General features: G+C 36.3%; 1 protein-coding gene across 2 annotated transcripts in view; it reads right to left on the reverse strand.

Moving 5' to 3' along the window:
- Gld (Glucose dehydrogenase) overlaps positions 1-14,415 on the reverse strand; it is a 252,098-nt gene that overhangs the window by 52,191 nt on the left and 185,492 nt on the right. For both annotated transcript variants that reach the window (XM_075362609.1, XM_075362610.1), the window contains exon 3: positions 6,492-6,902. In XM_075362609.1, the coding sequence (XP_075218724.1) occupies positions 6,492-6,902 (411 nt within the window). The remainder of the gene's footprint in view (positions 1-6,491; positions 6,903-14,415) is intronic.

Raw genomic sequence — 14,415 nt, forward strand, 5'->3', positions numbered from 1 at the left:
GATGAAGATGAAAATATCAAACCTTGTGCTGACTTATCAGGTGATGAAGAAAGATATTCAAACAATTTAGAAAATAGATATATTGAACCCCGTTTAATTAATCAGTCAGAATTAAATGATCTGGCTCGTGATCTAAATTTATCAAAGAATCACTTATGTAGTGACAGGAGGCCTGTTAGAGTTTTACTTTTTGCAGTTTTTACCGCTGTAATTCTTCATAAATGATTACTTGGCTAGCTTACTTCACCTCATACACTGCACTGGCGATTGCTGGTTCATTTTAGTGTTAGTATCCCGGGTGGCTAGAGTTCCGCCTGTGGACAGTTTATTGGCAGGAGGTAGGCGTAATTGATAACGACCCCCGGTTAGATAATCAATTATCATTATGGGTCATGCTCGTGAGTGTGTTTTCACTCTCCCAGGTATGGTTACTAATTTAGCATGGCAGTTTTTGGTTGAATTGGAGTGCACTGTTAAGAAGAAATTAATGAACCGTAGTTGCGATCAACATTTTAATTCATCCAAGCGAGCCTCAAAATTGGAGCTGAAGTGGGAGACTAAAGGTTATACTCAGCTTCCGGACGGACCAGAACTGAGGTCTTCTGGAATTACGTTTATCGGTTTGGTTTGCATTCCGATCACTAAATTTATTATTGCTATCGTAGCATTGGCGTTGTACCGAATAACTGGTACTGTGGTGGCATATGCATTTAGGTGGCAGCAAAGTCAGGGGCGGGATCTTCACGCTTCCGCGAGTTGGTAGAGTAGAGTAGTTTCAGAGGACTACATGGTAGTGTTAACAGGTGTCCGATGCCTTCTGAGAAGGCTAAAGACAGGGCGGAATTTACTGATGGGAATGTTTTCCGAGGCCTTCGCATCAGTGGCATCTCACCGAAGCCGGCTTATGACTATGGAATGTGATCAGTTAGAGAGTTAGAAGATGTCCTCCGATTAAGGCACTCATGGCTGTGAACGGAGGGACCTGGTCGTGTAGCGACCAGATACTTTACGAGGCGGGTGTTCTCTCGGAGGGGGGGATTTGAAATGGTCCAATGGCTTACGGGCCATAGATAGTTCAACGCCTACCTCCATCACAAGGAGAGGCGTGATTCGCTGACATGTCGGTACTACGAGGATGTTGTTGATGACGTAGAACATACCTTTTAGAGGTGTTCGAGATGAACGGCGGAGCAATCTTTTGATAGGTTGGTTTTACCCGAAGAAGTGATGGAATATATGGTTGGTTCGATCGAAGGGTGGAACAGGTGTTCGAGCTGATTTAAGAGAGTCCTCTCCAGATTATAAATTAAGAAAGAAGTTCGAGTGTAGGATGGTGTTTGGTCCAGAAGTGGGAGTGGAAGAACAGCCTCCGGGGGTGGGCGTTGGGAGTCCAACAGTATTGTAGTCGCTGGGTGCCTCCGGTGGACGCTGGAAGCCTTCATGGAAGAGCAACACTGGAAAAGCCCGCTGACATGCGCGGTGACAATGTTATACCTTAGGGTGGTTCCATCACCGCGTCGTGTGAGGGGGAGAGTTTCAGTGAGTTCCTGCCTTTGCAGGAAACCACACACACCCAGTGGTACGGGCTACTGGGCGTCTGGTTGCAGATGTTCCCTCCTTCAACGCAAAACAAAAAATAAAAAAGGCAAGTAGGATATTTGAGTTGTGGGGTCATCAATATAAGATGAAATTCAGCCCGGGGAAGACTAGGATGATGCTTCTTAAAGGCCGCATGGTGCTTGCCTTCCCCTACGGGGTCAGGATGTACTCCACCCATATCTTTACAAAGTGCACAATAGATTCTTGATTTTAGGTTTCTCATTTTATAAAATTTACTACGATTACAACCATCGTTAGCAAAATATTCAGACCAGGACTAATTTCTTTGAAAGCCAGAGCTTCTCTGTGGATCATGCAATGTGTCCAGATATACTGTGGAGATTTTTGTTTCACACATGCTTGTATTCTTTGGAATCTTCCAGACAATGAACGAGCAGCATCGGTGCATATCCCGACGCAATTTTTCCACTCTATGTTTGCCTCGTTTATAAGATCATTTAAGTAGCAAATAATGGAAGTGCTATTGCTTTGAGTTCTATTGGTTTGCAGAAAAGTAGTTCTTCTATTGCTGACATATCATCACAAAATTGAACATAGGCAATGAAATGAGCATCTTTATTGCTATCTGTTGCATCATCAAGCTGAATTGAAAACAATTTGTCCCGCAACTTCTCGAAAAGCTGATGCTGTACATCTTCAGCTATGTTACCAATTCTACGGCCAACACTATCATTTGATAGTTCAAAATAACTGTAACTATCATTTGATAGTGATAAAAAATTGCAATGGAATTTTTTGTCAAAAATTCTCTCCAAACATAGTTTCTACAATCTCAATTGCAGCTGGCAAAATAAGCTCTTCACCAATAATGTAAGGCTTTTTAAATCTGGCTATTTTATATGAAAATTTGTAAGAGGCAAGTAAAAATTTTTCATTCACAAGATTTGTTTTTAAAAATAATGTTTGATTTTCATATGTTTTTTTATTTTAATTCGAAGAATTCTTGTGATTTGTTAACGTGCTCACTATGAAGCGCTTCCAAATGTCTTTTAAGTTTATTAGATTTCATGTTACCTGCTGCCACATTTTTTAGCAAATGACACACAGGAGTACTTCTTCTTCGTTTACTTCAGTACTGGTAAACTCAAAATTTAAGTATTCTTAAGAATATTTTCTTGATTTTATTTTCGGAATCACTCTCGTCTGTGCACTAGTTGATGTTTCACTATCGTCTAATGCTCGCTTAACCCACAGAAAAATGTATCCGTGATTCTATGTAAATCTACTGCCGTGAATATTTAATGTCATGAATTGCAATTAACACGCAAATTACAGCACACACATTCACGATAGATTCGATAGCAATAGAAGGATCGACCCGGCTGAGAGTAGCTGGAATTGAACGCGGTAAAGCGTTTATACACACGTTTGCGCAGACGGTCGTGCAGTTGTTCCAGAATGTTCGAGACAAATCGGAACGATATGATGGACGTAAGATAAAGAGGAATAGAGAGGCATCGATTCTGGTTTTGTCAGTGCTGCGAATCGGTGTTGCCAAATATCAATAAATTTACTTATTCTTGGTAATTTGTAAGGTTTGTAATTAAGTTTGCAGTGTAGCTTTATTATTGTACATATTGTTATTGTATGAGAGGGGGCGCGACGAAAATTATGATTGAAAAATACTGAAAGGTCGCAAATATTGAAAGGTTGAGAAACGCTGCCGGAAGGTATTACTTTAGAGGATGATACGTTTAAATGTAAATGATGTGTAGTCTTGTACAGTTTCAGGTCTACTATTCCTGAGGTGTGTGCTTAATTGAAAGAACACCGGTATCCACGATCTAGTATTCAAATCCGTATAAAAGTAACTGCCTTTACTAGGATTTAAACCTTAAAAATCTCGACTTCGAAATCAGCTGATTTGCGATGACGAGTTCAGCACTAGACCAACCCGGTGGGTCATTCTTTCGGTACCCAATAAACATTCTTTTTAAAAATAAAAGAATTGCTGAAAATAAATTTAAATGAAATATAAAATTTATAAAACAATATTTTAACTGCGTATATTCAATAATTTACACAGATGTAACAAAATAATTACGTAAAAAACTAAATTGAAATGTATATTACATAAAAATAATTTACTGTTTAGCTTGACAATAGTGGTCAACATTGAAAATTGTGTACTTCGTTTGAATCTGTTCTCATAATTTATTATTCACATAAAGTAAATGTAGTGTCATCGCATCTTAATGTAAAAATGCTGTTTCAATTTTCTATCGAGGAATATGCCGATATAAATTTTGTTTATGGATTTTGTAACAGAATTCTGAAGCTGCTTGACGTGAATATCAGGAGAGATTTCGCGGAAGGCGGACTCCACATACGAAAACGTTTTCTTCGATGTATCAGCATTCACGAACGACAGGGTCATTTCCAGCGCGTTCGTTTTCTATTGAAATCTTTGTATTAATGATGAAGATCGTGTGATTCAGCATATTCAGCGTAGCTGAGCAAGCACTAGTACAAGGCAAATTTCATGTCGCACTGGTTTTTCAAAGAACAAAGTGTGTTGGATCCTACAGAAAGAAAATTTTTCTCCTTTCTGCCTGCAGAAGGTTCAAAATTTGCGGCCAATACATTACCCCCATCGGTTAAACTTCTGTCATTGATTTCTAGAAAACGCTAGTAAGGTAAATTTAGTTGTATTTAATGATGAAACCACTTTACGAGAAACGGAGTCTTCAATTCTAAAAATAGTCATTTATGGAGTGAAGGCAACCCACATGGTACTGTTGAAACTAGTTTCAAACATAGATTTCACATTAATGGGGCATCATTTATGACAAATTCTGGAACCATTTGTTTTCAATGAAAAACTTATGGGAGATGCATACGTTCATTCTTGAAAAACAATTTGCCGGTATTTTGGAAGATGTACCTTTACAAACTAGATTTAAAATGATTTTCCAGCACGATGGTGCAACGCCACATTTTTCTTTAGTAGTTATAAATCAATTGAATGCTAATTTCTTAAACTGGATTGGATGCGGTGGACTAATCGATTGGCATCCACGATCACCTGACTTAACGCCACTAGATTACTTCATTTGGAGCCGTATGAAAACCATAGTATACAAACAAAAGGTTAATACTGAAGAAGAGTTACTCATTAAAATACGGAATACAATTGAATCTATACGAAACGATCCTGAGATGATACGGAAAGCCATCGGAAATACCTTACGTCGCGCAGAGTGCTGTGTACATTGGGAAAGAGGGAATTTCGAACAATTACTATAACTGAGGTTTGTTATTCTGTTACCATTTATAATTTCACGTGTTTTATTTTTTGTGTTGTTGAATTAAGAGTAATGTTTATTTGGTACAGAAAGAATAATACTTTTTTCTGTCTATTTTTCTTTTGCTTTGCTTCAATAAAAAAAAAAACTATTTTTAGAAGTTTTTATTTACTTTTTATTGGCTGTATTTACATTGATTTTCTCAGAATTAAATTCTCTACAATTTTTGTTACTACATCTTCCACATTTATTAGTTTTTAACAAAGCTATTGTACTACAATCCGAAAAAACTTGTTTTTCGGCACTGAAGATTTGTATTTTACGTCGGATATCTTAAAAACTACGTTACAGTTCTGAAACTTGTTTTATATTATTTCTCAGCTTAAATCATATAAGAAACCACTGACTTTACTCCTTAATTTGAATCTATTGCGATCGCTTCACAGGTTATTATAACTTTTTCACGAAAGCTTTATTTCATTAGCCGATAGTTTCACTGTTGTATTATGCGGAAATGAACGGTAGATACTAACTAAATCATATGTTTTGCCACTCCTTGTGAACGTAATAAGTTTCATTCTGTAAATTGGGATGTGTTTATTGCATCCACTACGGATATCCGTAAGCTCTTACTCTAACCCACCGTAAACATACATTTCAACGTTTACGGATAGGTTTAAACAGAACGCTAGGCGTTCTGTTTATGATTTATCTACACCGGTTTAAAATGTTTGCCTTGATCTCTGAGCTCGGTAGGAGAATGTTAGAACACGTTTTTGTTACGACGGACAATTCCGCTTATTTTATTCGTTACATTCAAAAGTAGCTATGATATTTTCTGCAAAAAAATTAGAATCATAGGTAAAAGCGTTAAACGATCTACACTTTAACTTTTTTAAGGTTAATATAAATTATATATCATGTGAAATTATATATCAAAAGAAAAGAAAATAAATTATATATCAAAAGAGTCGCGTCGAATCAAGACGCGTAATGTTTCCCTAGCGATTAATTAAACAATTATTTCTTACTTATGATTAACAACTATAGGAATAGTCTTATATTATTTTTTAAAACGATTAATGAAAGTTATAAAAAAACCCAATTTTTTGTCCCAAGAATAAATTTCATATTAAAGAATTTATAATGAAAACTACATTTTTTTATATCGTCTTTGGTTTTGTTTGTATTTTATGTGTACACGTCTCACCTAGTAGCTGCAAAGGGACACAGTTCTACAGTCGGGAATCTCTCATTTATACTAATTATTTCTCATTTTTATAAAATTTGCTGAAATAAAACAATTTAATTTTTAATTTTCAATTGTTATAACTCCAGAAATCATTACTGATGTGAAATTAAAACTGCGTCATCGACTTCTGTTATCCGTTTTATGGAAGCAAAATGTTCCATATTTTAGGATGCATATCGGTTAATGGCACTTACCTTACAGGCAGGTTACTCATCGACACGGAGGTATTTCTTAGAATTAAATAGCGTGTAAAGTATAAATTACTAGGTATGTTAAATTACGTAACGATTTTATCATTTAACGTTAAGAAGATCGTATAAGATATGTAGTGTTAATTATAACAGTTCATTTGGATTGCTGTTTATCTAACTTACCTTTCCGCGCGGCCAGCTGCACCTTCGTTCGTTCTCGGCTAAACAGGCCATATCCTCCGGTTCTGTCTGATATCCCCAGTCGATCGACGTACCGAGAAAATTAAGAAACATAGACGGTACTTGCGTCCCTGTCGGTTCGTTCAAACCCGCTTCGACCAATAACACTCTCCAATGAGGTACTTCGCTCAAACGACTCGCTACGACGGCACCTGCCGATCCACCACCCGCGATAATAAAATCATATTCTCTATCCGGAATCGCTTTTGTTTGCGGTCTGCCGCAAGGATCTTCTAAATCGCACTGAGATCTTATAAACACTTCCAGTAAACCCATAAATAGCATAAACGATGAACCACCGCATGTCGACGCTAAAGTAGGGCCCGGCTGCGTTACGGGACAGTTGCAGTTCATCTGTGAACAATTTTAAGAAATCATCAGTCAAACTCGCACAATTCCTTGTAATTCTTATTTTTGTTAATAATATACATATTTAAATGGTATAATTTAAATTTATGAGCGTTTTTTTGTTGTTAGAGTTAGTAAAATTAAGATTTGTAATAATAATAATACGTGAACTACTTCGATTCAGAATTTAAAAATGTAATCTTACATAAGCTAATTATAGTTTAATAAACACTTAAGCAAAATAATAACGCCTTTTATTTTATATTATGTGTGTACGAGTAAGTTATTATAATTACTTTTATGTAAATACTATAATATTTCTTCAGCGTTGAACGCTAGATTTTGCTGGGAGGGATCCTTGCATCTTCCTCATAAGTATTAGCTGTACTCATAAGGAAAAACCACCGCTACCGCTCGACTGAGCGCGCAACATTGGCAAATAGAATAAATAAAATTTAAGTATAGATCGTTTTATGCGTTTTTGACGAATTTTAATGAAGGATATTAATTATTGTATGACATTGTATTTTAATTAATATAATAATTTAGTTTTGATTTTTAATTAATTTTTTTTTTGACATTGAAGTTGTTTTAATAGTTTTGACATTTTGTTGTGTGTTTTTAAGTGGCAAGGACCCGTTTACACCCTTGTCATCTTGAGATTCTTTCTGGAGTTTTTAATATTCTTTGACAAGACTTGTCTTATGACCGTGTCCCCAGTGTTTCTATCGGAGGGAAGTTTTTTCTTTTCTTTTGTCATGGAAAATGGATAATTACCATAGTATTAGTTACGCTTAACACTTCAAAAAAAAAAAAAAGAAATAATATAATTATTGTAAATATTAACATATTTTTATTATAAATATTGTGTAGATAGATTTATGCTCGTACATTGCTATACTGCTATTATATATTTTGCATTAATTTGCTGTTTATTTACCCAACAACAGTAGATAGCGAAAATGTTATATATGCCCGACTCCTTTGTAAGTTACGTTCCATATTTTATTTTTTTAATTTTGTGTGTATTCCTTGGCTAATTTACTTCGATCGTCACAACACGCGTAGCATTTGTGTCCAGAGACTTTCGGGTGCAAATCGGGTACGACTACAGTATAGTAGTAGCGAAAATAATGTTTCTTCTGTTTGTGTCATTATGTCTACAATTCTCTCATCACTGTTCCTTGTCTGCGGTACTTCTTAAGGAATACGGCTAGTTGCAGGTTGTCGCTGTGTGTTACGAGTCAAAGATCGTAAATTGATAAAAGTTATGCAGGGTCGTTATCAGGCGAAAAATTCGAGAGAGCGGGTATTCTCATCCGTTAGCGAGCGCAATTCTCATTGTAGGCTTCTTTTTAGCGACCGACAATGGAAAGAGATAAATATTTCAGCCGTTTAAATGGCAATCGTATAATAGAAAAACTGTATTGATGCTTAAATTCCGACTAGAATTTGCTCGGATCGATGATATCTATTTACAGTAGTTTACTTAAAAAGTTTTTTTTAGGAATCGTTTAATTTTGTCTTTATATTATTTAGTATATTTCTCATTGTATTTTAAATAGACTGTTTATTTCTGTTTTATAAGATGTGGAATCTTGAAAAGAATATTAGAAAGGTTAAATTTAAACGGACAGATAATAAGATGACTAAGGTTATCGAGAAGTAAAGGGCAGTAGTTATATGATAACGAGGTGAGAGGAATGTAAATCGAGTATTCATCAATGTAAAAGATGAGAATTACAAGGCCGAGACTAGAAGATCTAGGAGGATCTAGTCGCCTTAAAAACAGATCCGACTTAAATTACGTAGTGATAATCGCTAGAAAGAAGTAACATTTTTTTCGCGCGTCTATGCGTTCTTTCGTAATATTGTTTACAGTTCCGACGTAGAGGAACCTATTTTTATGTTTATAGCCTGTGTATCATTAAGCGTCTTACAAAATTATTTCTTAACGTGAAATTGCCTCTTTCAGAATTAAATAATACTTTTTAATGTTGTTTTTTATAATTATTATTCATTTATTTTTATTTTTTGGTTACATGGGCATCGACTTCTATGGTCATTAGTCCCCGTCACATTCTTTAAAATAAGATTTAAATCACCATCAGGTTCGTCATATGTAACGGTATAAAGGGCCCTGACATTTGTTTAAGAACACCAAAAACCAACACAGAACATATATTAAAGACACTGAGAAAACTTAGAGGGTGTAAAGGGCACTGATATTAAAATGAAACAATAAATAAAACACAAAAACAAAAAATGAAAGAAGAATGTCTTCACAATAACAACATATTATAAAATATCCATGTTCATAGAATGAAATTGCTTAACTTAGAGATTCCTTAACGCAACTTTAATTTACTTGTTAACAGTCCACTGGCGTGCAGATACGCAACTATTTTTCCTTCATCTCCATTTACAAACCAGCAGCAATATTAATTATTAGACCGAACCTCTATCTGAGGTCCTCATATAAGGTACACTCTTCCATTAAATGGTTGACTGTAAGTGCTTTACTACAAACACCGCATATTGATCTTTCTTCGCCTGTTAACAAATATGAATTTGTTATTCGTGTGTGACCGATTCTAAGTCTGGTCACCGCCACTTGTTCTCTGCGAGTCAGCTTCACGTCGCTCTTCCATTTATATGGAAATGTTTTAACACCATTTAGTTTCGTATTGAATCTTTTCCATTCATTATTCCACCTGTTTCTTATTTTATTAGTTAGACAATTTTTAACATATGCCAGTTGAACAGGCATTATATCCAACTTATCACAGACTGTTGCCGTTCTGGCAGCTTAGTCTGCGCTTTCATTTTCTGTAATACCAACATGTCCTGGAATCTGTACAAATACACATCGCTATCCTCGACGATTTAAAACGTACAAAATGGACAGCATGTTTGTAATAAGGAAGTCCTTAATGTTCTTGTTCCGAATTGTAGTAAGTGCACTTAACGAGTTGGAACATACAAGCACAATCTCTTTGCAGAAATGTTCAGAGTAGCAAAGAGCTTGCTGTATGGCAATAAGTTCTGCCGTAAAAACACTTGACATATCCGGCAGTTTCCAAAAATGGACTTCTCCATTTACGTGGTTGTTATTGAATCTACACTTGATGCGATCTCCAATGGTATACTTTCGGCAGCTGAAGTACTCTATTCAATCTCCAGAGGTATAGTTGGAGCGGCTGAAGTACTCGCCCTCTCCTTACGAGTTCTCTGGGCTTTTGGAGGTTCCTTAGGTGCGGGTTCTATAGTGTCTACATCCGTTGCTTTCTCTGTTATTACTTGCATCTCCATTGCACTAATCTCGGACTTTTTCTGTACTATTGCCACACCCTCTTTTGCCTTTTGACTGGTCGAGGGAATGATGTTTTTGGCTTTTCCAGATGTCTCCTTACCGTTATACACAATATCGATCGGTAGATTTATCATCGTGGTTTTTTCTGCTATTTTCCGTTTAGAAGATTTGATCCTGGTGTCAACGATGTCCATCTTGGGATGAGTCTTTACGTATTTGTTTCCTTTCGTTAACTTGATTCAATTTTCGTGTAAATGATTTTCTCTATCGTAGTCGCAAGACAGGATGCAAGCATAGTAAGCAACTTCTCCACGTTAACTTTAGATGACGAATGGACAGTAACTGCTTCTGCATAAGTCGTTATCGGCCGAGGTGTAATACTGCTAACAATTTTCCTCGCTTTAGGGTAACTTATTTTTTGAAGCGTTTTAACTTTCTGAATGGCCGTTTTCAATGTGTACACCAGGCAGTTTCTTGATCTGCAGTTGTGGAGCTCTTTGAAGTTAATGAAAACTGAAGGATCTTTCATGTTTTTCCATTCCATACACGCAGATTCCTTGCCTTTCACATCTGACCGCAGTGTGTCCGAAACGTTGGCACAATGCATCGCATAGGTTGCGGGATAAATACGCGTACATCTAGACGATGTATACCACCACGTAACTTTTTCAGGCAGATTAGGTCCATTGAAAGTCAACACATGCAACGTTGAAGGAAGAACCTCACCGTTTCACCTCATGGTTAACCTGCGACATTAAATCACTCCTTGACTCGACATTTCCTCTACTATTTCTTCTTTCGTGCACTTAAGAAGATCACAGCAAGCAACAACTCCTTTCGATGAGTTAAGAGTACTGTGTGCTTAAACAGACACAGGAAAGAATGGACTGACTTTCTAGAAGTTTCTATTCTCCCTCGTGATAACCAAATATTTCGGTTTGGGCGCATTATTGCCAAACGAAGCTTTTTCGAATCTTTTATAATTCTCTCAGTATCTTTTCTTATTCTCTCAGTCTCTTTGCTGCATTTCCACTTCGCTTCTGGTGAATCGGCTGTTTCTAAACGAGGGTGTTTACGTGCACCCTCTGCCACATTAAATTGTTCAAGATTCTGCAGTATGTAAGATCCCTTCTGTAGCAAGGCTAACCGCCGAGTACATCCCCACTCCAGGCCTACTAATCTTGGCGGTCCGTCCGGTACTTCGGTGGAACCGGCGTATGTCCTGGCAGAGAGCGGATGCGCAATCTCTGCGCTGAATCCAGGCCCCTACTCACCGAAGCTTTCAGGGCTCCCATGAACCAACATACATGGTCATCTTCGCTACATGTTCGTCATCGCAGGGGGAATGTGGACAACGGAAGGGTCTCCGTTACACCTGCAATAACGTCGACCCTGGCCGCCACATCGCCAGCTCTAAATGTGATATAAGTTCACTTACGATTCATCTGCTACGTATGTGATCTGCATGATTTTATATTATACTAACAAATAACCCGTTTGAGTTTCGGAAGATCGGTTGCGAAGATATAACAACATTTCCGAATAACCCTGATCTGTTAGATCGGGAGTAAACCTGATGCATGCAAAAATTAGCCTTCAACCTACTAATAAATAACCCCTTTGAATTTTAAAAGTCGAACGATTTTTGGAAAGATATTATAAGAGCATCCCATTGCACCTCCCAAAACAGCGCCCTAGAGGCCCCCTGTTTGTTACTAGTGGATGGGGATGAATGGTCTAGCCTTACACGAGGTACTCGCATCACCTCACCACACAGATATATATATATATATATTCGTACATACATATATTTATATTGCCTATGACATTCCCGGTAACGTACGAATTCCAAAGCGGGGTTATACATGTAAATTGGTTCGGCCGTTGAGCTGCTAAGGTGGAACAAATATACATACACACATACACCCTAAATACGTTATACTCCCTTACGGGCAATCGTGTAAAAAATTAAATTACACGTTATGCATTTATTTGCATTCTTCGGTCAGCGTTATGTTCTTTCAACATGCTCTCGATTTCGTTTTGTTATAAATTTATGAATCAAATAATCGTCGACGTCTATTGTTAATGATGTATTCATAGTTATTATCGGTTTAAGTTTTACGACAATAATTTAATAATATTTTGCTTTTACAAATTGAGAAAGTATTTTAAGGTTGTAATCTTTATTTACTTTTTGTAATTTTTGGTTGAATTAATAATTTTATTCAAGATTAAATAAATTATTTTGTAAAATAAAACTTATTATTATTATTCCTAGTAATTTACAAGTCTGTTTGTCTCAAAGTGATTATAGATTCATGATGAATCACAAGTAACACAACGGTTAAAAGTTTACCTTCTCATAAGAATGTCTACGGATCGAGATACGCCACCCGGTTAAATTTTAAATCTATCGCTTCCTCGGTTTTGACCAACAATACTTTGCAGCGTGAACACGAAGTGTAATGCAGGGTTAAATGTATTTTTCTATCTCTTTATTCTACCAGAAATAAGAGTCACCAATTGTTCCCAATTGATCGAATAAAAACGCATCGGATTCTGAATACTTGTATCATCATACTACTCGTACGCTAGCTAGCCTCGTATTTTATCGCGTATCAAAGTTTTCGTCCGTATATATTTTATGTTCTCACGTTCTGATCACTCGGAGTAAGTTGTTTCCACTACCTTTATTCGGTTTTATTCTCGAACGAGTATCGATTTGAGCACTAAAAATTTTTTTATCCGTTCTCCCCGTTAGATAGCAACGTATCTCGACATTCCGCCTAAAGAAAGTAACAAAAAATTGAAAAAAAATGTCGGATGTTTCTTGCGTTCCTTGACGATTAAAGAATTTTGTGAGCCCGGCAGAGCTCTAAGATGTAAGATAACATGTGTATTTTTCCTAAAACATTGCGTGCTTCTTACTGTTTTTAAAATGTAGGTCCCTTTTAGTTCGACAAAGTACGTTTTATTATTATTAACAAAGGTTGTTAAAATTTACTCGGGTTGTTAAGAATCCAAAATAAAGAAGTATTAAGGAAAAGCCGTATAAGAGAAGTCTGTGACAGAATTTTTTTAAACAGATCAAACCGTGTCAGTGTATTTGGTTCTTGAAGACAGTGTATAAGAGTGAAAACAGTAAAGAATGATGAAAATTGGAAAGTCAAGTAAGTAGAGTTACGGATTACAATAAGAAACGAGAAGTGTTTTCAGGGTAAGAAAATGGCTAATACAGAAAAGTGTGAAGAAGCGTTCGAAACAGGTCTAAGATTTTAGAACAGAAAAAAGGGTTTTATTTTACTGAAGATTATTTTAATTTTTATCTAAAATACGGATTTCGCCTACAAAAATGCTGCTGGTATGATAACACCGTTCGCAAAAACTCAAATAACGAAAGTTATTTTTTACAATATTCGTGTTAATTATAATTAAAAAAAAGGAATTCGACGAAAAGATATCAGCAGAGTGGTATCGAACGCAAACAACAGATTTCCGTAATGTAAGTATATATTAATTCCGCTTTAGTTACAGTAACGACCGACGAAGAAAAATTCACGAACTCGACCGAACGAAACTTCACTGTCTATCCTTATTTTACGACAGCGTTGTGGAGATAAACGGAATACGAAGACGAACATTTCTGTAATAAATCGATCGAGGGTGTAGGAAGTACGTATAGAAGCCAACAGATCGGCATAGAATAGAAATAAATCGTAAAGCGCATCAAACCGGTCAAACGAAGCGTATTAACAAAGATTGTTTCTATTATTAAGCCTGTGTCAGATTAATTTATTTCTTTTTCATTTAATGCTACGTTGAGAATTTAAATGCCTAAGACTCAGTGTTGTATTTAACCTCGCTTAGTTTGCCGTGACAGTGAAACGCTGTTTAGATTTCTATTCGTAACTTTAAACTGTATTACAAAGAAAGTCGGCCAGTGTAACGCAACGTGAATTTTAAATATATATATATATATAAGTTGCTGTTGTATTTTGTCATGTCTCTCTACAATAAAAATGATCGACCGTTGCACGATCGTGAATCTTTAATATTTCAAAATAGGTCGCTGTGACGTCATGTTCAAATCACGTTCTTCCTTATGAAGGATTTTAATACAATATTTCTCGGTTAATCTTGTTAAACGAGAATAGTATTACTAGTACACCGCTCTTCAACTGTACGTATCGCCGTATAACCGCC

Source organism: Lycorma delicatula, chromosome 4, assembly GCF_047948215.1.
Source record: "Lycorma delicatula isolate Av1 chromosome 4, ASM4794821v1, whole genome shotgun sequence".
Lineage (NCBI taxonomy): Eukaryota > Metazoa > Arthropoda > Insecta > Hemiptera > Fulgoridae > Lycorma > Lycorma delicatula.